At 47.5% G+C, this 21,543-nt stretch overlaps 1 protein-coding gene across 9 annotated transcripts in view; it reads left to right on the top strand.

The window, feature by feature from the left end:
• UNC13D (unc-13 homolog D) overlaps positions 1–21,543 on the top strand; it is a 76,934-nt gene that overhangs the window by 48,502 nt on the left and 6,889 nt on the right. For 7 of the 9 annotated variants that reach the window (XM_079965930.1, XM_079965932.1, XM_079965933.1 and 4 more), the window contains 9 exons: positions 5,740–5,808; positions 6,565–6,644; positions 7,768–7,873; positions 8,001–8,072; positions 8,523–8,606; positions 9,213–9,333; positions 11,159–11,282; positions 12,244–12,449; positions 15,400–18,146. In XM_079965930.1, the coding sequence (XP_079822056.1) occupies positions 5,740–5,808; positions 6,565–6,644; positions 7,768–7,873; positions 8,001–8,072; positions 8,523–8,606; positions 9,213–9,333; positions 11,159–11,282; positions 12,244–12,449; positions 15,400–15,524 (987 nt within the window). In that variant the 3' untranslated portion in view covers positions 15,525–18,146. Of the gene's footprint in view, positions 1–5,739; positions 5,809–6,564; positions 6,645–7,767; positions 7,874–8,000; positions 8,073–8,522; positions 8,607–9,212; positions 9,334–11,158; positions 11,283–12,243; positions 12,450–15,399; positions 18,147–19,201; positions 19,631–21,543 lie in introns of those variants that run through there. The other 2 variants (XR_013835932.1, XR_013835931.1) reach the window with 2 other exon arrangements.

Below are 21,543 nucleotides of genomic sequence, written 5' to 3'. Positions count from 1 at the left end.
AGGTTGAAGAAGGGTGCTCAGTGGCTGCTGCTGTTGTTCTTGGTCCCCATTCTCCGCTTGCTGCTCTTCCTCATCGAAAAAATATTTTATATCGGAATGTAATGGCAGCCTTCTATACCTGACTAATGCAGTGATTACTAAGATAATTGTCAGGGAACTGCCATCGGAAGGACAGGTGGTGAGAAGGCTTCAGGAGAATAGGAGAGCCTCTTCTTCAGCAGAAGAGGGAACCAGTAGGGGGAGTGCGGGAGCTCCAAAGGAAAGGGAGTCGGAGGGGAGGCTCTGGGATACTTCCAGTGAGAACAGCGAGGAGGTATCAGAACAGCCTTTAAGGACCCCCACCCCTCGCCGGAAACTGTCACGCAGGGAATCCAGGAGGCGCATGTCTGTGAAACAGCTTTTATGTTGGAAACGTTTCCGCAAACGCCCACTGTCAGATTCTACCAGCGACTGACGGAGCCATGCTGAAGGGCTCCGCTCAAGGCAGGGTTTCACTACACTGAGTGAGCTCTGAGGGATCCAGTTTCAACGCACAAGCAGCTCATTATCCCACCACAGCAATCTGACAGTCCCTGAAAGCAGCTTGTGCAAAGAGAGGCATCATGAGCAACCCAGCCGGAGCCGGAGATGGGGGAGCAGCTGCAGCCGGTCCTAGCCTGGAAGAAAGGTACAGGATGTTGGAGGTACAGTTAGCTCTGCAAACGGCGAGGCTGGAGGAGAGGAGGGCTCATGATGCAGAAAAGGGGAAAGCCGCCCAGCTCTCGAGGAAAGTGCCAGGACTGGTGCAGAAGTTTGGGGGTGATCCCAGGAATTATCAAGCCTTCAGGACAGAGATGCAATATGCCCTCAATCTGCAGTTTGATGATTTTCCTGATGAGGATTCGAGGGTTGCTTTTGTGATTGGGCATCTCGAAGGCGGGGCCAGAGATTGGGTGAGGCCACTAATGGCAGCCAATAATGAAGCCCTAAGGGACACAAGGAAGTTTTTTCGCGCCATGGATCTGATGTTTTCCAGCGAGATTGAGCAGGGAGTGGCGCGCAGGCAGTTAATGGCGTGTAAACAAGGGAACCGATCTGTCCGTGAGTACTGGACTGAGTTCACCATGTTGATCCATAAATTAGGATGGGATTTGTCAGCGGAACCGATACAAATGCTGTTCGAAGAAGGACTATCTTCGGCAGTGAAAGACGAACTTTCCCGGGGGCCCAGGGCGGAGTCTATGGACCATCTGACTAAATCAGCGCTGGCCATAGGGTCACGCCAGGAGGCCAGAGCCTTGGAGAAGCGGGAAGGGAAAGGGGAGCGTTGGAGGGATTTCCGCATTCCAGAGATGCCAGAGCAGCCCTCTCTGCCAGCAGAGCCGATGGAAATCGGAACAGCGCGCGCGCGCGCAATTTCAAACCCCAGTGAAGGGCGGAAGAAGGAGGGAAAAGGCGCCAAGAAATGTTTTCTCTGCCAACAGCCAGGTCATTTTGCCAGAGTTTGTCCGCAAAGAAAGGAATGGCAAGGAATGGCGGGGGCTGTTGGGGAGGAGGGGGAAGGAGCTAAGGAGCAAGTAAAAGCCAACGCCTGGCTGCCACCGACGGGGCACAGCAGCCAGGCCAAGGAACAGTAAATGTGCCCACGCCAGAACCCCCAAGACCAGCTCTTGTAATAGAGGTATTGCTGGAGCTGGCAAACGGACACCCACTAAAAGTGAAGGCGCTATTAGACTCAGGCAGCTCCTGCAACTTTATGAGTAAGGAGTTTGCAGCCGCCCATCAGATACAAACCATTCCTTTAAAAAATCCCCTGCAGGTGACCACGATTGATGGGAGGGCGCTGTTGGGGGGAGAAGTAGACCAGCAGACTGTCCCCATGACAATGAGGGTGGCAAGACACACGGAACGGATAGCGTTTAATATAGCCACGTTGGGAGGAGCGCCCATCATTTTGGGGATGAGCTGGCTAGCGCTGCATGATCCGCTTGTGGGATGGCATCAGAGAGTGGTTTCCTTTGGGTCAGCACATTGTATGGGACACTGCACAGAAAAAGGGGGCCAAGTAGGCACTCAGGCCACGTTAGCAAAGATAGAAGCAATGGAACAAGGCAGGGTACCACGACAATATGCAGATTTTGCCGACGTCTTCAGCGAAAGGGAAGCAGATAAACTACCCCCGCACAGACCCTTTGACTGCCAAATCAACTTACTTCCAGGAGCGCAATTGCCAGTGGGCAAGGTGTATGCAATGTCTGACAGAGAGATGCAGGAGCTAAGGGAGTTTATTGACAAAAACCTCAAGCGTGGGTTCATCAGGGAGTCACGAGCGGTGGGGGGTAGCCCAGTGTTCTTTGTAGACAAAAAAAACTCGGACAAACCGAGATTAATTGTGGATTTCAGGACCCTAAACGCAGTGTCCGAACCCGTGACCTTCCCTATGCCCAGAATCGATGACATTCTGACCCGGGTGAGAAAAGGGAAGATTTTTACCAAGCTGGACCTGAGGGGGGCGTATAACCTGATACGTATGAGAAAGGGAGATGAGTGGAAAACCACTATGTTCACCCCCTTGGGGGCATTTGAGTACTGCGTTATGCCTTTCGGCCTCCAGGCGGGTTCCGCAGTATTTCAATCATTCATGAATCACGTACTAGGACCATTGCTGTACAAGAACTGCGCTGCGTTCTTGGACGATGTGCTGGTGTACTCAGAGGATGAAGAGCAGCATGTGCGAGATGTAAGAGAAGTACTGAGCAAACTGCAAGAAAACCAGCTGTGGGTGAAACTGGAGAAGTGTCAGTTTCACACCAGGGAGGTGGAATTCCTTGGGTACCGGTTGTCGGACAAGGGGCTGGCCATGGATCCTAGCAAGGTGCAAGCAGTGCTGGAATGGAGGCCACCGAAAACTAAGAAAGATGTGCAGAGGTTTTTGGGGTTCGGAAACTTCTATCGGAAGTTCATCAAGAACTTCGCCCATTTAACAGCCCCCATCACGGATTGTCTCAGCAGCAAGAAGAAATTTGTCTGGACGGAAGAAGCGCAGCGAGCTTTCGAAAGTTTAAAGAGGGCGTTTGCTTCGGAAGAACAACTCTTACACGTGGATCTGCAGCAGCCGATGAGGGTGGAAACCGACGCGTCTGACAGAGCGGTGGGCGCCGTGCTTCTGCAGCCAGGAGCGAATACGTCGGAATGGAGGCCGTGTGCCTTCTTCTCGAGGAAATTGAACAAGTCTGAGAGGAATTATACGGTGTACGACAGAGAATTACTCGCTGTCCACGAAGCGTTCAAGAGATGGAGACACCTGTTGATTGGGGCGCAACACAAGGTTCAAGTGCGGACAGACCACAAAAATCTAGAATACTGGAGAACAGCCCGAGTATTGAACCAGAGACAAGTAAGATGGGCGCAAGAGTTCTCCAAGTTCAATTTTGAAATTCGCTACGTGCCAGGGGCTGAGAATGTCAGGGCGGACGCTCTCTCCAGAAAACCTGAGTACTTGGAGGGGGAAGGAGGGGCGGAAGAAAGACATATCATCTCAGAGGACCACTGGGTTTGTGGGGCGGCATTGGTGGGGCAAAGAGAACTGGTAGAGGGTATTGAAAACGATGAATATGCCCAAGAGAAACTTAGGGAACTCAGGGAGACAGGTGAGAACGCAGGGGGGTTTGAGGAAAAGAACGGAAAACTATATTACAAAGGGGCGCTCTACATACCAGGTGGGGGACTAAGAGGGCGGGTGCTTAAACAGTTGCATGACAGCCCCACGGCGGGGCACTTCGGGCAGCACAAGACCATGTGGTTGGTTACCAGGGAGTTTTGGTGGCCCAAGGTGCGGGAAGACGTGCGGGAGTATGTCAGGGGATGCGACAGGTGCCAAAGAGCAAAGGGAGAGAGGTTGGCGCCAGCGGGGTTATTAGAACCCTTACCCACCCCAGAAAGGCCATGGGAGATGGTATCCATAGACTTCATGACCGATCTACCGAGATCCAAAGGGAAAACCGCGGTCATGGTGGTGGTGGATCTACTAACTAAGATGTGCCACTTTATAGCTTGTTCACATGCAGTGACAGCGGAAGAAACCGCAAGGTTGTTTGTGGAGCACATTTTTAGGTTGCATGGCGCCCCCTTGAGGGTTTTGAGCGACAGAGGAAAACAATTTACTTCTAGGTTCTGGAGGAAACTAATGAGCATGTTGCATGTGGAGGTAAGTTTTTCCACCGCCAGGCACCCAGAAACAAATGGGCAAGCAGAAAGGGCAAACGGGGTTTTGCAACAATATCTGAGGTGTTATGTAAAGGACAGAGAAACTGATTGGGTAGACTGGTTACCTCTGGCAGAATTTGCCTACAACAACGCGGAGAACGTGTCCACAGGGATGAGTCCCTTTCTAGCCAATTATGGGTGTCATCCTCGGGCGTTTCCAGGAGAGGGCGGGGGAAGGTGGAGTGTACCTGCAGCGGAAATTTTTGTTGAAGAGATGGAAGCGATCCACCGTCAGCTCCAACTCAACTTAGAGAAAGCCAAAGAAGAATACAAGAAGCAAGCTGACAGAAATAGGAGGGAAGGCGAAACCATAAGGGTGGGTAACCGGGTGTGGCTATCCACCCAAGGACTGCCGTTCAAGGGAGGGTGTAAGAAATTGAGACCCAAACGGTTGGGACCCTTTGAGGTCATACAGCAGGTCAACCCAGTAGCATTCAAACTCCGATTGCCCAGTCACATGAAATTGCACCCAGTATTTCACAGGTCATTACTGTCGCCATACAGAGAGGGGTGTGAGTGGGGGGAACATGAGAGGGAGGTGACCCGGACACCCGTCATAGAAGAGAGAGAACGCAACATGGATGTGGCGGGGATCATTGATTCCAGGTGGAAGGGGAATCAGGTGGAATACTTGGTAGAATGGGAGGGGGAGGAAGAGTCAGAAAACACATGGGTACCGGCAGAGGAAGTCAAAGACGAGATTTTAATAGAAACGTTTCATCGGCGTTTCCCAAGGAAACCACAACCAGTGGCAAGGTTTGGGAGGGAACACTTCGGGACCACAGATGAGGAAGGGGAATTTGAAGGGTTCCCAGAGTCGGAAGTGGAGGTGGAAACAGATTCCGACGAAGGAGAGGAAGAAGGGGAAAGAGGCGGAAGGCCGTGGTTAGAAGTGTTTGAATCCTCGGAGGATGAGGGGAGTTCCTTCCAGGGATTTCCGTCCTCGCCGCCAGTAAGAGAGGAGGCGGGAGGGGGTGAAGGGGGCCCTGGGGGGGAGGTGGATGTCAGGGAACTGCCATCGGAAGGACAGGTGGTGAGAAGGCTTCAGGAGAATAGGAGAGCCTCTTCTTCAGCAGAAGAGGGAACCAGTAGGGGGAGTGCGGGAGCTCCAAAGGAAAGGGAGTCGGAGGGGAGGCTCTGGGATACTTCCAGTGAGAACAGCGAGGAGGTATCAGAACAGCCTTTAAGGACCCCCACCCCTCGCCGGAAACTGTCACGCAGGGAATCCAGGAGGCGCATGTCTGTGAAACAGCTTTTATGTTGGAAACGTTTCCGCAAACGCCCACTGTCAGATTCTACCAGCGACTGACGGAGCCATGCTGAAGGGCTCCGCTCAAGGCAGGGTTTCACTACACTGAGTGAGCTCTGAGGGATCCAGTTTCAACGCACAAGCAGCTCATTATCCCACCACAATAATGTATGTGAACTGCTCTGAGCACTTACACAGCATCTTTCCTCAAGTAGTAGTAAGCACATGCGTTTTTATTTTGACAGCTGCATGCTGGAATTGCCAGACACATCCAGGAGTTGTACACCTGCAGTGCTTCCAGGGACCCAGAAGATGTGAGTCTTGGAATGCCGGAACAAACCGTTTTTTCTAGGCTACATGCTGTTGTGCTAAATGTGCCTCTTGGCTCTTTTGCCCTATCCGTGTCTCTCATGCTGCCTTAGCTAGTCCTACATTCAAAAGAAGCCACAACCGAAACTAGTAATGCCCCTGGTTTTAACTCTCGGCCTTGAACTGTAATATCTATGCCTTCTGGAGCTTAGGGCTGTTTGACTTTCCAGCAAATAGTTTGGCTTTGGAGCAATATGTTAGATCTCTGTAGAGAAGGTGCAGGGAGGTGTTCAGAAGCCACAAAGGAAGGTGGCAATGGGGTGGCTTGAGTCACTTCTGAACTTACTGAGATGAATGAGAGTATGTTAAGTTCATGTCAAAAAAAGCAAGCAATCATGGTGACAACCACCTTGTTCCACAGCTGTTACTATTGTCACTTTATTGTCACTACTATTATGTTACTACTACTAATAACAATATAGAATTAGCTTTGAGAACTCCTCCACAGAGCTAAGAGATGTTGATATTTTCTTTTTTTAACATCTTCCAGGACTATCTAAAGTCATTATTTTTGTATATAACAAAAATATAGCACATAAGGTAAAAGCCTTTGAAATGTTATGCTGGCCGTTTTGAGCACCACCAGAGGAAGGCATTTTTACATACCTTGTATGGAGGCCTCTGAAATGTTTGATATAGACTCCACAGTGCTCTTCCCTGTCTCTCTATTTTCTCTAATCTTTTTCTCCCTGCCGCTCTAGTGCATCACCCCTTTAATGCTATTTTTGGAATGTGAGCTCCAGTATCTAAGTGGGAACCTGGTCCAAGAGAACTTCAACAGGTGAGCCAGAAGCCTGACATTGTTAGTATCTCCCCCCCCCCCAAATCATCATTTTGTAGTAGCAATTATAGTAGTCTGTGGCCCTATGTTCTCCAGAAGAAGAATCTTTTCCCTCCCAGAAATTCTCCTTGGGAATAACAAAGGCTGAAGGAAGACAGGAGAGCTTAATGCTACTGGGAGATGAGTGAGGGGTATCCAACAGGTAAAAGGCCCAGGGTGCCAGAAGTTCAGAAGATTTGCCATGGTGTCAGTGTGAAGAATACATGGGTGAACCACAGCAGCATGCCAGGGTCCGTAGACAAGGAGATCCACTGCTTAGTTTCTACATTAAGAACACACAATCCCAGTGTTTCCCTGCTGGGTTTTGAAGCTCTCCAAATGCAGATTTACTAGTTACAGCTATTGGGGGGGGGGGGCTGACCACTCTGCACATGCTCAGAAACATTCCATTCTTTCTTTATTTTGACTTCCTTGGGCCCTAGCAGTGGCGTAGCGTGGGGGGTGCAGGGGGGGCCGGCCGCACCGGGCGCAACATCTGGGGTTAGGGCAAATCCACGGGTTAGGGGGCGCAAATCCACGGGTTAGGGGGCGCAAATCCACGGGTTAGGGGGCACAAATTACTTGCCTTGCCCCGGGTGCTGACAACCCACGCCACGCCACTGGGCCCTAGTGTTGAATCCCTAGCAAATCAGCAAGATGTTTGAGAAGGGATCAATCAGACACAGGGTCTTTAGAGACCTCCCAAATGTCTTGTTCTTCTGAACTGCTTTTGGAAACCATTATGGTTGAAAAGAGGTGCATAAATATTCTTAGGTAAATAAAATGAAATATTGGAGCTCCTTTGAATGCAAGTGGGACTCTCCAATGCTATGTTAAAACTTTATTTTGCCAATTTATTTCTGGGTCTAGGACCGCCTATGATGATTCTACTGTTGTGCATTTTTTTTTTAATCCCATAGTTCACCTCATTCCCCCACAGAATCTAGTTGAAAGTTGATAAATGAAACCTCTGGGAATAAGGGAGTTAGTAAGATGCCCCCTGGCTTTCTTTCTCATTCATCTCGTTCACTGGTATCCAGTGGCAACCTAGTTTCTATCTCTACTTTCTCTCCCCTCCAAACAGCCTCTTGGAGCTGCTGTGGAATCACACTCTGGACATGCTGAAAGAGGCTGCAAAACAGCAACTTGGCAACTTGGCGTACTTCAAGAAATTGCAGTGTGCCCTCAAGGTACTTAGACATGTGGAATAGAATGTAGGATGGAGCATCTGACTTTCTTTGCTGGGCTTTAACAATGGAGCATTCACTCTTTTTCCTTTTTCTTCTTCTCCCTACCCTCACCCCTTTCATTCCATAGAACTTGGAGCGGTGTTTTCATGGAGAGGGCTGTGGTCTGCCAGAGGACACCCTCCACAATGCAACATTTACAGTAAGATGCTGCAAACCCAATTGGGCTCTCTGGAGCATTGGGAGTGGGGCGAGGGATCCCTCCACCATGAACAGGCCAATCAATCTAGGGACTCAGCTACACTCATCAATTATATCATTATGTTTGTGTGACACCAGATGGCGCTGTGGAGCAATGGGATTTTCCATTAAGAGCTTTTATAATGTGTTTTTCTATAGCACTTTAAAAAAAAAACCTATATAGATCCAGCCTAGGCATGCACAAAACATCACCTAAGAATGGTGGTCTTGCTGATCACCAATGATGGGGTCTTTAGAACAAGTGGGCCTCCACTCTTACTTGCTGCTTGGATTACCTGTTTCAAATTTAATTTGTCTTGCATAATCTGTCAATTTGGGTGTGTGTGTGTTTTGTTTTTAAACAATTGCTTAATACTAGTACAATTTCTGCTCAAACCCACTTGTCTCCTAGGCTCTGGAAGAAGAACTGGACCTCTGCTCTTCCACCAGCAGAAAACTTATCCAGAAATACTTCAGTGCCCGAATCCAGCAGCAGGTGTGTGACTTCAGTGGTCTCTGGCTCCTGTTTACAAAGAAGACTGCATCTCCTTGTTCATTCTTCCTTGTGCTGAATTATATTGTTACATCTTATTTTCTTACGTTATTTGTGGCTAAGATCACCACTGTTGATTTACAGCAGGGATGTGAAACCTGTGTTCTTATAGACAAATTAACAGAGAATTAGGCTATGTTCTGCTCATACTGTTGGAGGCAGTACACCTCTGAATAATAGTGCCTCGAAAGAGGAGGAGGGGAGGGAGTTGTTGTGCTGAGGTCCAACTTGCGGGCTTCTCATCGACCCCCGATTGGCCCCTGGCCTAGATGGGGCAATAGCTTGATCTAGCAGGCCAACAGTTCTTATTAGATCACATATCCCATCCTACCTGATTATTGGCCATGCTGTCTGGGGCTGATGGGTCACACTCCAAAAACATCTGTAGGGTCCACGGATTCCCCATCCCTAATTTGCCGGATGGAACTGGAAGTGATGTTTATCACTGTTTATTACTATGGTATAGGGAGACTAGGACCATTAATTGCTGGCAAGCAAACTGGGGCATTTGAAATGCATCCTGACTTCTCTGTTGTTCTTATTTCTCAGACAGAGGCTAGCCCTGAAAAATACGGGGCTGTGACCATCAAGGCCCTTTACCGCCACTCGGAACAAAAGCTGCGTGTTGAGGTGCTCAACGCTGTCAACCTCCTTCCCCTGGACTCCAATGGTGAGAGAGCCCTTGAGCCAAAGGAACGTGTCTCATTCTCCTTATTAGTGCAGGCGCATGAATCTGGAACACTGTGTACGGTTCTGGCTGCCTCTTCTCAAAAAGGAGTTGGGAAAAGTTCAGGAATGGTCGATCAGAATGATGATAACAAGGGAGAATGATTCACTTCCCTTATGAAGCAAAGTTGCAACATTTGGGAGTTTTAAGTTTAGAGAAAATGTGGTCACAAAGGCACCATTGGAGGCAGCAAGGCTTCTGAATAGCAGTTGCTGGAAACCACAGGAGGGGAGAGTCCTCTTGCGCTCATGTTCCCATGGGCAACTGTTCAGCCACTGTGACAACAGAATGCCAGACTAGAAAATCGAAAAATAAAGGTTGGTGTTTTGATGCCAACGATAAGAGTATAGACACTGCAGAAAACATTCATGTGTGAGCAGCACTGATTCCATCTGGGAGTCCCCTTCAAATCTGAAAGGCAATTGCAATTGCTGGCAGTGTGGATAAATACAGCTTTAATATCTGAAGGGAGAAGGGGCTGAGTAGTCTGTAGGAACTACAGTGCAGTTCATTCACATTTCCAGAAGAGGTGGTTGTTGTCTCACTTAAGCGCTCCTGACTCTTTGTGCAAAAATCACAGCGGAGAACACTGAGCGTTTACACACTTGGCTCTTTTAAGAACACAGTGTGAGCTCTGCATGCTTGGGACCTGGAATGGGTAAATAAAGATTTTAGTAAAACTGAGCCAAGGAAAGAAATGGATGAACCTGCTCCAGAGAGTTGCTGCATCAGGAAGGTGCCCTTTGCTTAGTGGCAGAGACTAAGCCTTTTATGCAGAAGATCCCACGTTCAATCTCTGGTACCTCCAGACAGCTTAAAAATATTTCAAGTAGCAGGCTAGGAAAGACGCCAAGTTGGAGAGCCACCACTGCCCCATCAGACCCCACAGCATTGGGCTTGTTGTTGTTGTTTAGTCATTTAGTTGTGTCCAACTCTTCGTGACCCCATGGACCAGAGCACGCCAGGCACTCCTGTCTTCCACTGCCTCCCGCAGTTTGGTCAGACTCATGTTTGTAGCTTCGAGAACACTGTCCAACCATTTCGTCCTCTGTTGTCCCCTTTTCCTTGTGCCCTCCATCTTTCCCAATATCAGAATCTTTTCCAGGGAGTCTTCTCTTCTCATGAGGTGGCCAAAGTATTGGAGCCTCAGCTTCACGATCTGTCCTTCTAGTGAGCACTCAGGACCGATTTCCTTAAGAATGGAGAGGTTTGATCTTCTTGCAGTCCATGGGACTCTCAAGAGTCTCCTCCAGCACCATGCATAGACCCAATGCACTGACTCAGTAAAAAGGCAGTTTCTCTCTTTCAACCTAGAAGGCTGAAACTTAACTCTCAGCAGCCATAAGGGGCTTGCTTGCTAGAAGGTCTTTGATGGGTCAATAACACTTGGCCTCAGTTCACAATTTATCAGAAGAAAGTACTAGCAAACATTCTATGGTGGGGGAGGGGGTGAACTAAGATAAAGACTCTTAAAATTGCAGGACACCACCGGGTGCCAAGTGAATGCAACTTATGCTTGGGGATTTGTTGGAAGAACAGATGCCCCAGGACAGACTTGCAGTTTGCTAATAATAAAAATTATTATTATTATTATTATTATTATTATTATTATTTATTTATTTATACCCTGCCCATCTGGCTGAGTTTCCCCAGCCACTCTGGGCGGCTTCCAATCATGTGTTAAAAACAATACAGCATTAAATATTAAAAACTTCCCTAAACAGGGAATGATTACTCTCTTACTTCTTCCTATCCCCCTCACCCCCAGGCTTAAGCGACCCCTTCATCCAGTTGACCCTGGAGCCACGGCATGAGTTCCCCGAGATTATGACACGGACAACCCAGTGCATAAAGAACAATCTCCACCCTCTCTTTGATGAAGTATTTGAATTGTATGTATTATTATTATTATTTATTGAATTTATATACCACCCTATGCCTAGAGATCTCAGGGCAATTCATGGAATAAAATCAAAATATAAAACCACAAAATAAAAACAACCCAATAGCTACCCTTCTCTCCTGCCCTGCAGACCCTTGCCATGGGTTGGTTTTTTAAAAGCCCGGCAGCACCCGCAGGTCTCAAACCTCTGGAAGCGATTGTGGGATTCAAGCAATGTGTTGGTCAATGGAACCACTGGGCTAAGATGGCTCAACCCTTGCCACGGTTGACACAGCTCGATAAATAGCATGAGATGGTGAAGGCTGGTCCATTACAGCAAGTGGGGCATTGCCCCACCAAACTCAGTCTGCCCTCAGCCAGCATCCAGTTGCCAATCTCCTTACTTACAACCAGTCCAGGGAGTGGAGGTGCTGGCTGTCAGCTTCCTCCTCCTGAGCCTCAGTTTTGCCCTTGTAGAACGCAGTGGGTAGGTGGGTGGGGGAACAACACTGAAATTACCGTATTTTTCCATGTATAAGACGGGTTTTTTCCTTAAAAATGATGTAAAAAATAAGGGGGCGTCTTATGCACGGATACATCTCTCCCCCCCCCATTTTCTTAAATCTGAGTCCTCAAAAATAGGGGGTGTCTTATACAAGGGGGCGTCTTATAGACGGAAAAATACAATACGTCAGCTTGGCCTGTCCTTGTCTCTGTTTCCCCCTACTGTTGGCTGTTCCGCCTTCTGCCCTAACCGTCCCTCTCGACTCCAGCCACTCCTGCCCACAAGTGTTACCAATTATTTCTGTTCACCCGTTCCCATTGGTTGGTATGGTTTGAAACACAGAGGAATCATTCGTCTGGTACTTTTTGCGTGTGCTCGGAGGTGGTGCTTCTTTCCCTCAGTTTGAGGTGCCTGCAAAACGGGGTCACTCAACTCAGGCCGTCCCCATGCTCATTTCCTTTTACAGTTTGGTCCCCCCAGAAAAATGCCAGCAGGATGGGACATGCCTGCTGCTCACCGTGTTTGACTACGACACCTTAGGAGCCAATGATCTGGAGGGAGAAGCATTCTTCCCCCTCTGCAAGGTGCTGGGGCTGAGTGAGGACGAGGAAGCCATCAACCCTTCCAGAGTGCCACAGACCCGATTGTCCTTGACTCATCCCGGAACTGCTGGTAAGCTCGTTACTTATACATTCCCAGCTTCACTTGTCCTTCTCCTTTTTGGCCAGCTAAACCTGTAGCCTCTTAGCGGGCAGGGTCATGGGCTTCTAGGCACGCCCCCTAGAAAATACAGGTGTGGGGGGGAGGGAAATGTTCTTTTATTCAAGACCAAGTACTAGGCTGTATATTGAAATGCTCAGCATTTTAGTTCTGTGATTTTGGCTTGTATCCTGCGTAGCGCTAAGTTAACATTCTGTGAAGTGCTCCCTAACTCTATCCTGGGGCTTCCTTCAACAGGGAGTTTGCGGTGGGGTGAGAGGGGCGGGAGAAGTCCCATTGTGCAAGTAGAAATCCTTCCACTGATGGGGATGCTGTCTTTTGCTGTCGAGTTGGTGGTAAATTATATCCACACAAACACAGTTATGTACTACTAATCTAATGAAGCCAATTTAAAGAGTTTACAAAAATTCAAGCTGATGCAGCTGATCGAGTCTTCCAGGCTTCTCTGCCGACCAAGCAAAGGGAAAGATTTTGTTGTCCCTTGTGGGCCCCATCTGACCATACATTTAAACCCTTTAAACAGCCACGATTTCTCCCAAAGAATCATGGGAGCTGTAGTTTGTTAAGGGTGCTTAGAGTTCTAATGGAACACCTATTTCCCCCCACAGAGCTGCAATTTCGAGAGTGGCTGGACCGTTGAACCTTCTTCTCAGAGAACTCTGGGAGTGGTAGCTTTCTGAGGAGAGTAGGGGTCTCTTAGCAACTCTCGGCACACATAACAAACTACAGTTCCCAGGATTCTTTGAGGAAGACCATGGCTGCTTGAAGTGGCATGATACTGTTTTAAATGTGTAGTGTAGGTGGTGTAATGGTGCTGGGAATTAGGAGTTCTGCTGCCTGCATTTCAATCCCTTCCCACTGGGAGTTTAGGGGGAATTGTCAATATTCCCCCAGCCATTTCAGCATTAGCAATTTAACTAAAAACTAGAAGGCTGGTTTCATAACCTGTCTTCTAAGTTTGGAACCTAGGATGTTATGGAACACAGCAGGCTTAGTATGGGAGCCAGTCCCTCCAGGTACCTATAGATATGAAGGTTTTGGAACCTTGGCTTTGATCTGTTACTGGAGCCATAGAGCTAGGCGTGGCTTCTGTTCTACTGCTTCATTTCAGAGACAGAGAGAGTGTAGGGATGGCTTATTTTCATAAGATGGCTCCTTGTATAAGATGGGTGGAAAGTTAGGGCTCTGTGGCAAACAGGCTGATAATGGGTAATGTTTGAGGGGCAAATACCTGCAGAAAGGGCAGAAAAAGCCAAGCAGGAACAAAGGACTGACTGTACTTAGGACCAAGTGCTTTTAAGGGCTCATCTACATGTCTGCTTGTCCTGTAGCTAGAAAGCAAAGGTCCAAGTGGTTTTCCATTTGCCCTACTCTGTTCCTGGGGAAAATGTGCACTTTAGCTTTAAACTGGAGCAAACATCAGTCCAGAAAAAAGCACCTGATTGATGTTTGCTCCAATTGAGAACAAAAGATCAGGTTTCCCCAGGGGAATGCAGAGGGGAAAGCAGAAGTCTGGATGAGCCCTAAGTGTGTCCATAGCAAATGAAATGATAATTGGTTTGAGGGTAGCATGGAGGCAGGCTTTTTCACCAGTGGCACCAGTGTTGAGAAATTCCATCCCTGCTGCTGTAGGAGAGGCTTCCTCAATTACAGCATTTCCCCTGCTCTTGATGACGCAGCCATTTAGGCAAGCATTCCCCTGAACTTGAACTTTCTGATACAGTAAATCCACAACTTAAATATATTTAACTTGTGAGCATTCAGCTTTGCACTTTTGGCAAAATAAGGTTTGTTTTTTTTTTTTAAAAAAAAAAGACTGAGGAAAAAGACTTTAGCAATGACCACCCCACCCCACCCCGCCATTGCACACAATGTGTTTTGACTATACACAAGTTTGTTATCAGGTACAGTACTATCCCCAGAACAAAACCCATGTGTAAGTTGTGGTGTTTTTGTTTTTTTAAAAAAACCTGTTTAAATTGTTATGTTTTTTACCTGGCTTGTTTAATTGTGTATGTTTTTAATGCTTTGGAATAGTTTTTATTGTGTGTTTTAATAATATGTTAATTTAATAATTGATTTTATACTTGTAAAGGGCTTCAGAGCCATTTTTGCATACAAGTGGCATCTAAATAAATAAATATACAATGTGAGGCATTTTCCAAAAGTGAGGCAAGGTGAAGAGATTGTTTTTAGATTGCAGGTTGCTGTCCTTTTTATCACCGTAGCTTCTACACTGCCCCCTTCCTAGGGACGCTGGACTGCACCCATTGGACTGCTGCTGGATTTACCTGAGCATCATAGGAGCAGCATTAGCAGTTGACTCTTAACTAGAGATCTCCTGCTTTTACTTCCAACAGCTCAAAAGGCGATGGACAGTAACACAACCCACCACACCCAAACTCCATTCTCCTTTTAATAAGATTCCCTTTTCCTCACTGCTTGGAAAGCTGCTTCCATAGCAACCTCCATTGGGAACAGTGTTTTGACTCACTAAAGGGAGTTACAAGAGGTGCTTGGAGCTAGAACAGGAAATGGAAACAGCTGTTTTTCAATTAGCCTTGTTCTTCATGGGGCACACACATCATTCGCATAGTATCCATTAGCTGCATCCATTAGCTTGTTACCCCTTGGCGATGTCCTGCAGTTTTCCATCAGGTACCTCTGGGCTTCTCTGCTTTAGGATGTTTTGGGATATATGCAATAGGTAACTTTTTGAGGGGCCAGGATTCTTGGCTTTGGCCTAGAAGAAGCTTAAGTCTTAGTTGTTGCCTAGCTTTTGTGATGTCTGTCTGCAGGAAACTGGGTTTGTGTTAAACGTCAAGAGACATTTAGTTGTAGGAGCAGTCTACTTGATTCCACGTCTCACTGATTGCATGCCACCTCTCCCACTCTGCCCCAGGCGCTGAAATCTTGAAGCTGCTGGAGACCCGCAAAGGAGACAAGGAGGCCCAGGCATTTGTGAAGCTCCGCAGACAACGAGCAAAGCAATCCAAGGAGACTGAGCGACAGCAGGAGCAACAATAGGGGCTGCAACAGAAGGGACTGAGCTGAAAAGGTGCAGCAGGCAGGGCCTGTGCTGCCATGGCGACAGCAAATACACCATGGAGAGCAGGAAGCCCTTCTTCCACTCCAGCTTTTTCTGCTGGTGCATTGGATGCCAGAGGGACATGCGGCATTCTAGCCTGGCCATAGCAAACCCTGGGGCTCTTTTGTCAGTGCATGCTGAAGAGCAAGCTGTGTCTGGATGAATGTTTGACCTGTTTCCATTCAAGAGGCGACAGGAAAGGGTTGTGCCACCCACTCCCAGCCCCATTCATCCGTTCTTCATTTGCAGTAAGGACTTCCCTTATTTTATTTTAAGAAAAATGGAAAACGTGGTACTATTTGATTTTCATACTGCAGGCTAAGGGATGCTGCGAGCAAACACATGCGCACAATTGGCACGCATGCGTGCACACGAGGACTGAGAAAGAGCCTGCTTGGCCGGCAAAGCTTGTAATGTGCCCCTTGTGGATTTCCCCCAGGAAATGCTTTACTCTGTTCGCCAGATGGCATGGAAAGCAGGCAGCCTGGTACACCAGAAAGCCAAAGGGTGGGGTGGGGGTGGGAGAGCAGCTTTTGGTGAGTTAAAAAAAAACAAACACCCCAGACCTGCGATCACTAATCTCTGCTACAGGAACTGGCACTTCCTTCTGATTTAAGCATCACTGACTTAAAAAGGAATTAAATGGAAGAGCCGCTGGCTGTACGCTGTGATGGATTCTATGCCCACTCATCTCCAGGGCACAATTCTGATTATCACAAAGAAGGCACAGATGTTGCTGGGGAGTGGAAACTCTTGCGTTTTAAAGCAGGGGAGGATTTAATTGAAAAGAAAAGCCGCATATTCTATGAACAGTGTTGTTGTTTATACCTGTAAGCTGTGCTTGGCTTTGATGGATTGATGGGAGCATAAGACTGCAGTCACCACCACCACGGTTAGAATTTCACCTCCATTTCGGCAGTAAGGCTTGTGAAGTGTTACTTTGAACCCTGACCTACAGGTAAACCTAAAGACAGCCTAACGTAAGTTTTGATCATAGCACTGCAGGAAGCATTCCCTCAATTTCTGAGCATTTGCGACTTGTTCCCCCCCACTCCACTCCTTTGCAGTCAGGTGTTTCCACTGCCAGTGAGGCCAGGTCTTTATAGTAAGGATGGGGAACCTGGACCCCAATTCCCATCATCCATAGCATTGGCCAAGCTGGTTGCAAGTTGGGAGTCTGACATCTGAAGGGCCACAGATTCCATCCCCACTCCTGCTCTACAACTTAAGTTTTCCTGTTTTTCCTAAAGCCTAGAGCAGATCGTTGTCAGTGTTGTGGTGGTAGATATAGCCAAGGTTTCTGTGCAACGAGAAATTTGCTCAGTAGACTGTAGTTCTCAGCTGGTTTCCTCTTCCATCAAGAGGAATTGCTTTCCTGTAAGTGAAAAGGACAACTAAAGGATTATGTGAGGCTAAGGCATGCTATTTCTGTCACATTAGCAGCTAAAGGCTAAAGGCTGTGAAAGAAACCAAGCCAGGCTCTCGTTTAGTTTGGGCGGGGTGAGCTCTGAGCAAGCAAAAGCGTTTCCTATTTTTACAACTGTGTGTATGTGCATACATTCCTGAGGGTAGAGCTGAGTGGACAGGCTCTTGTGGAGGCATTTTTGAGCATCTTAAATATGTAGTGCTTTAATGCCTGTCACTTACTACACAGCCTTTGCAGAGGAGAGAAAACCTGAGAGCATCCTCTATATAGAGCACAGCTGCTGGATGTCTTATCTACTAACCCCGCCCCCCCAAAAAAATTCAAGATTTTTTTTTAAGCTAAACGGTGTGTTTTCCTCCAGTGTACCTCAGGAGACTTATTGGCATACTATACACCACTTATTCTATAATGTGTTCCAGTTTAAATTGGTGAATACAGTGTAAGAAGGGGACAGTAGCATTCTGTGGCACTGACAGCAGGGAGGGAAACGGAATATGAAGTAATCTCATTTCCTTTTGAAAAGGCCTGTAGAAGCAACCTTGGCAGAGACAGCTAGGGTAGTTGCAGGAGGAAGGGATGTAGCATAAGTCCTGCATTGATTCAAAGCAAGAGCTTCCTCCTTTAAGCATCCTGGTACCAAAAATGGACAACAAGATGTTTTGCACAACCCATAGCAGGGTGTGAAAGCAACAGCTCTCCCTTACTGTTTGCCTCCCCCTCCAATTCTGCAAATGGAAGTGTAACTAAGAAGTGTGGCAGTGCAACAGAATGTGGCACTTCTGTTCAGTGTTCCAGTTACTCCATTCCCTCCCCTGACTGCCCTACCCCAACCATTCACTCTTTTAAAACCATTTCAAGCCCACTGGAACATGCTCAGTCTTCATTGGCTGTATTGGATCCACCCTGCATTTGGAGTGTTGCTGGTGTGGTGGTGGAGACACTTGTGCCCAATTCCAGTCTATGGGCTGCTCTAACTTTTGTCACTGGGAACATTTAAAATAATTACTCAGGGTGGAACCAGCAATTGGATAACCCAGATAATCAGGTTTCCTTTTGTGTGTGTGTCGCCAAATCCCTATTTCATAGAGATTGTGCAGGTTTGTGGCTGTATGAATAAAAAATTGAGAGGACAGTATACTACTTCTGAACCTGGGAGTTTTGTTTAGCCATCATACACATCATGACTACAGTGGCTGCTGCTAAACATGGCCTCCATAAATTCATTAAAACCATTCAACCAAAGGGCCAGCACATTTTGTGGCTCAAGTGCCATAAATCATGTGCTGTAGGTAGGGTTGGGCAACATCAGCTTTTCAAAATTGCGCTTTATCGCCAGCCAAACATCGTGGTGATATACCGAGATGCTGAAAAGCAAGCTGCATTGGCCTCTGCCCATGAGGCACCTGGTGAAAGTGCCCCAGCTCTCACCTTGGGAACTGATGCGGTTTCACCCAGACGCTCATGGGCTGGGACAACACAGTTTGTGCAGCTCAGCTGGGGCTTGGGAAAGTTTCTCCCTCCCCAGCTGAGACAGCCCCTGCGCTCTTGCCGCTCACAGGTGAATGGGGCACAGCATCGGGGCTCTAACTGCTCGGCTGAGGCAAGAGCAGCTATAAACTCCTCAGTTGAACAGTTTAAAGATGCAGAGGGAGGAACAAGCTGTATCGGCGCCTCGCAAATACAGCTTGTTTCTCTCTCTGCATTGTATGAGGAGCAGACCGCGATGTCAGTTCCACTGAGCGGTATATCGCTGGTGAAACCACCACCGCTTCAGAGTCCCTCTGCTAAGCAGTGCCCACTGGACGAACTCTTGACTCCCTCCAGCAGATGCTGATAGCAGACGGACTCAGGAGCGGTGGCAGTTTCACCAGCGATATACCGCTCAGTGGAACCGACATCGCGGTTTGCTCCTCATATATCGCCCAGGCCTAGCTGTAGGAAGTCCTGTTGGCTGTTGTGAATCTATTCCTTTATCAGTTTCAGTGGGTAACCTGAGCTCCAGTACAGTATGAAAGGGAGAGGGGAGGAAATGCTCTCTAACCTTCTACCCATTGCACCCTTTGATATCCTATTTTCTCCATGTCATCTCTTTCCTTACGTTAATAACCCCAAACACTTTAGCCTTTCTTAATTGGGAAGGCGTTTTCATTGCTTGATCATATTGACTGTACTTCTCTGCCTCTTTTCTAGCTTTGTGATGTCCTTGTTGAGTTGGCATGACCAGAACATGCATGTAGTAGTCTAGAGGTGGTTGACCTTGGTTTTAAGAAAGACATTATTATATTGGCCATTTTCAGGCCATTTCCAAACTGGGCCCAGCATGGAATCTTCATTCCTACACAGCTATGCCATTTTTATTGTGCCATCCATTATGACGGCAAGTTTGAGTCCCAGGTCAGTTTAGAATTCTATCAGTATATATGTGAAGTTATTTTTTTGCCACTTTACATTTACTTTTGATTTCATGCGCCATTCTGTTGGTTATAAAATATGTAGTAGAAAGGCCAGTTTGGGGCATCTCACACTTGTCACCTCCCTGCAAAATTGTTATCTTCCACAGACTTGACCTCCAGAACACTTATGAGTAAATGAAGTAGCGGCACTCCCATCACAGGTCTTTGGCATAAAAAGGTAAAGGTAAAGGTACCCCTGCCCGTACGGGCCAGTCTTGACAGACTCTGGGGTTGTGCGCCCATCTCACTTAAGAGGCCGGGGGCCAGCACTGTCCGGAGACACTTCCGGGTCACGTGGCCAGCGTGACATCGCTGCTCTGGCCAGAGCCAGAGCCAGAGCCAGAGCCGCACACGGAAACGCCGTTTACCTTCCCGCTAGTAAGCGGTCCCTATTTATCTACTTGCACCCAGGGGTGCTTTCGAACTGCTAGGTTGGCAGGTGCTGGGACCGAACGACGGGAGCGCACCCCGCCGCAGGGATTCAAACTGCCGACCTTTCGATCGGCAAGCCCTAGGCGCTGAGGCTTTAACCCACAGCGCCACCTGCGTCCCACTTACCTCCTTCTCCTCCTGTGATAACAGTCTCTTCTTTCTATGTGCAGAGTCCTGTTCGCCAACCAAATCTTGATGCAAAAGAGGATCTGTCATTTTATCCCAAGACAACTAAGTTCAGGCAGAGGCCTTAGGGAAGGTATGTCACCAAAAGTAAATGATGCCTATAAGATCACTTCTCTACCTATTTGGTTAACCCCCAGATGCTTCTTAAAATGTTAGGGAAGCAAGACTTCAACTTGTACAAGCCATGCTTGTGCTACCTATATAAAGCGTCTCGTTCTACGTCAGGGTTGGGGAACCTGTGGCCATCAGCTTCTGCTTGACTCTAACTCCCCATTAGTCCCTGGCTGCATTGCCAACAGTCAGGGATGATGGGAGTTGTATTCCGGTGACACCTAGAGGGTCACAGAGAGGAGTGTGTGTAAAAATAATTTACAGTGCAAAGGTATAATTTATATAAGCTGCCCCACCCTCTATTTAGTGTTTATCGTCATCCCTAGAAGGGAATGACAGCCCTCAAACTGAAAATGGTTCTTCATCCCTGTTACAAGGCATAGAAAGCACATGTGCATAGTAATTAACACATGTGTAGAGCTCAGCATTTGCTGGTCTTACAAGTAAATAAGTCACTAGCTAGCTAGCCTCCGCTGCAGCAGCTTCTATGTAGTGATTTCATGAAATGTGGATTGATCCTTCTGCCTCATCTAATTAAGAGTAGTTGAGTGTCTGGTTGAATCTTTATTTTTCCAGAAAGGCTTGCCTGTGGGTACTACTTTTCTAGTTCAGTGATTGACCAAAGAACCTACATTCTAGCACTGAGAAGCTGTCGGTGTGTCCCATCTCTCTCCAGCCTGCACCCATTACTTATTCCTAATCATTCACGCTTTGGGGCTGTGTTTACTCAGCCAAAGGAGAATACTAGTAAGCGAGGACAGGGGATGGGATAGAATCACTATGGAGACACAATTACAAAAACAAGACAGCTTGGACAGATAGCAAACACAGATACCATTATGCTAGGGGGTGTCAATGTGGTGACTTACAGAGGTTGCTGAACCATCCCTGACTACTTGGTCATGTTGACTGGGGTCGATAGGAATTGGAGAGCACCATGTTGGCTACCACTACAAATGAGATAGCTACATACTAGTTCAGACAAAGTTAATCATGCAAAACGTTCCAGTGAAATCAATGGGGCAATTTGGGCTAAGCAACCACTGGGTCTCAATTCAATCAAGAATATGTCCTGCTGATTTCAATGGGTCTTAAGGCTGACTAAATAGCTGGATTAGCATTATTACCGTAAATTTCCACATTTTTTTTCCCCATGGTCCAAACCCAGAATTCTCAAATTTGCTCACTTTATTCTGGATTCAAGATTTTGGGAGGCCAATTACAAAATGTCATTGTTTCTCTCTCTCTTATGTTAATGGAAAGAAAGAGGAGACAAGACACTGCTGCACACAAATTTTGAAGTGAGAAGAGTATACGGAGATCTCTGGGTTAGGAGTTCTAAGTAAAGAG

The sequence above is a fragment of the Podarcis cretensis genome (assembly GCF_951804945.1).
Source record: "Podarcis cretensis genome assembly, chromosome: 2".
Lineage (NCBI taxonomy): Eukaryota > Metazoa > Chordata > Lepidosauria > Squamata > Lacertidae > Podarcis > Podarcis cretensis.
This window is presented reverse-complemented; position numbering and strand designations above follow the sequence as displayed.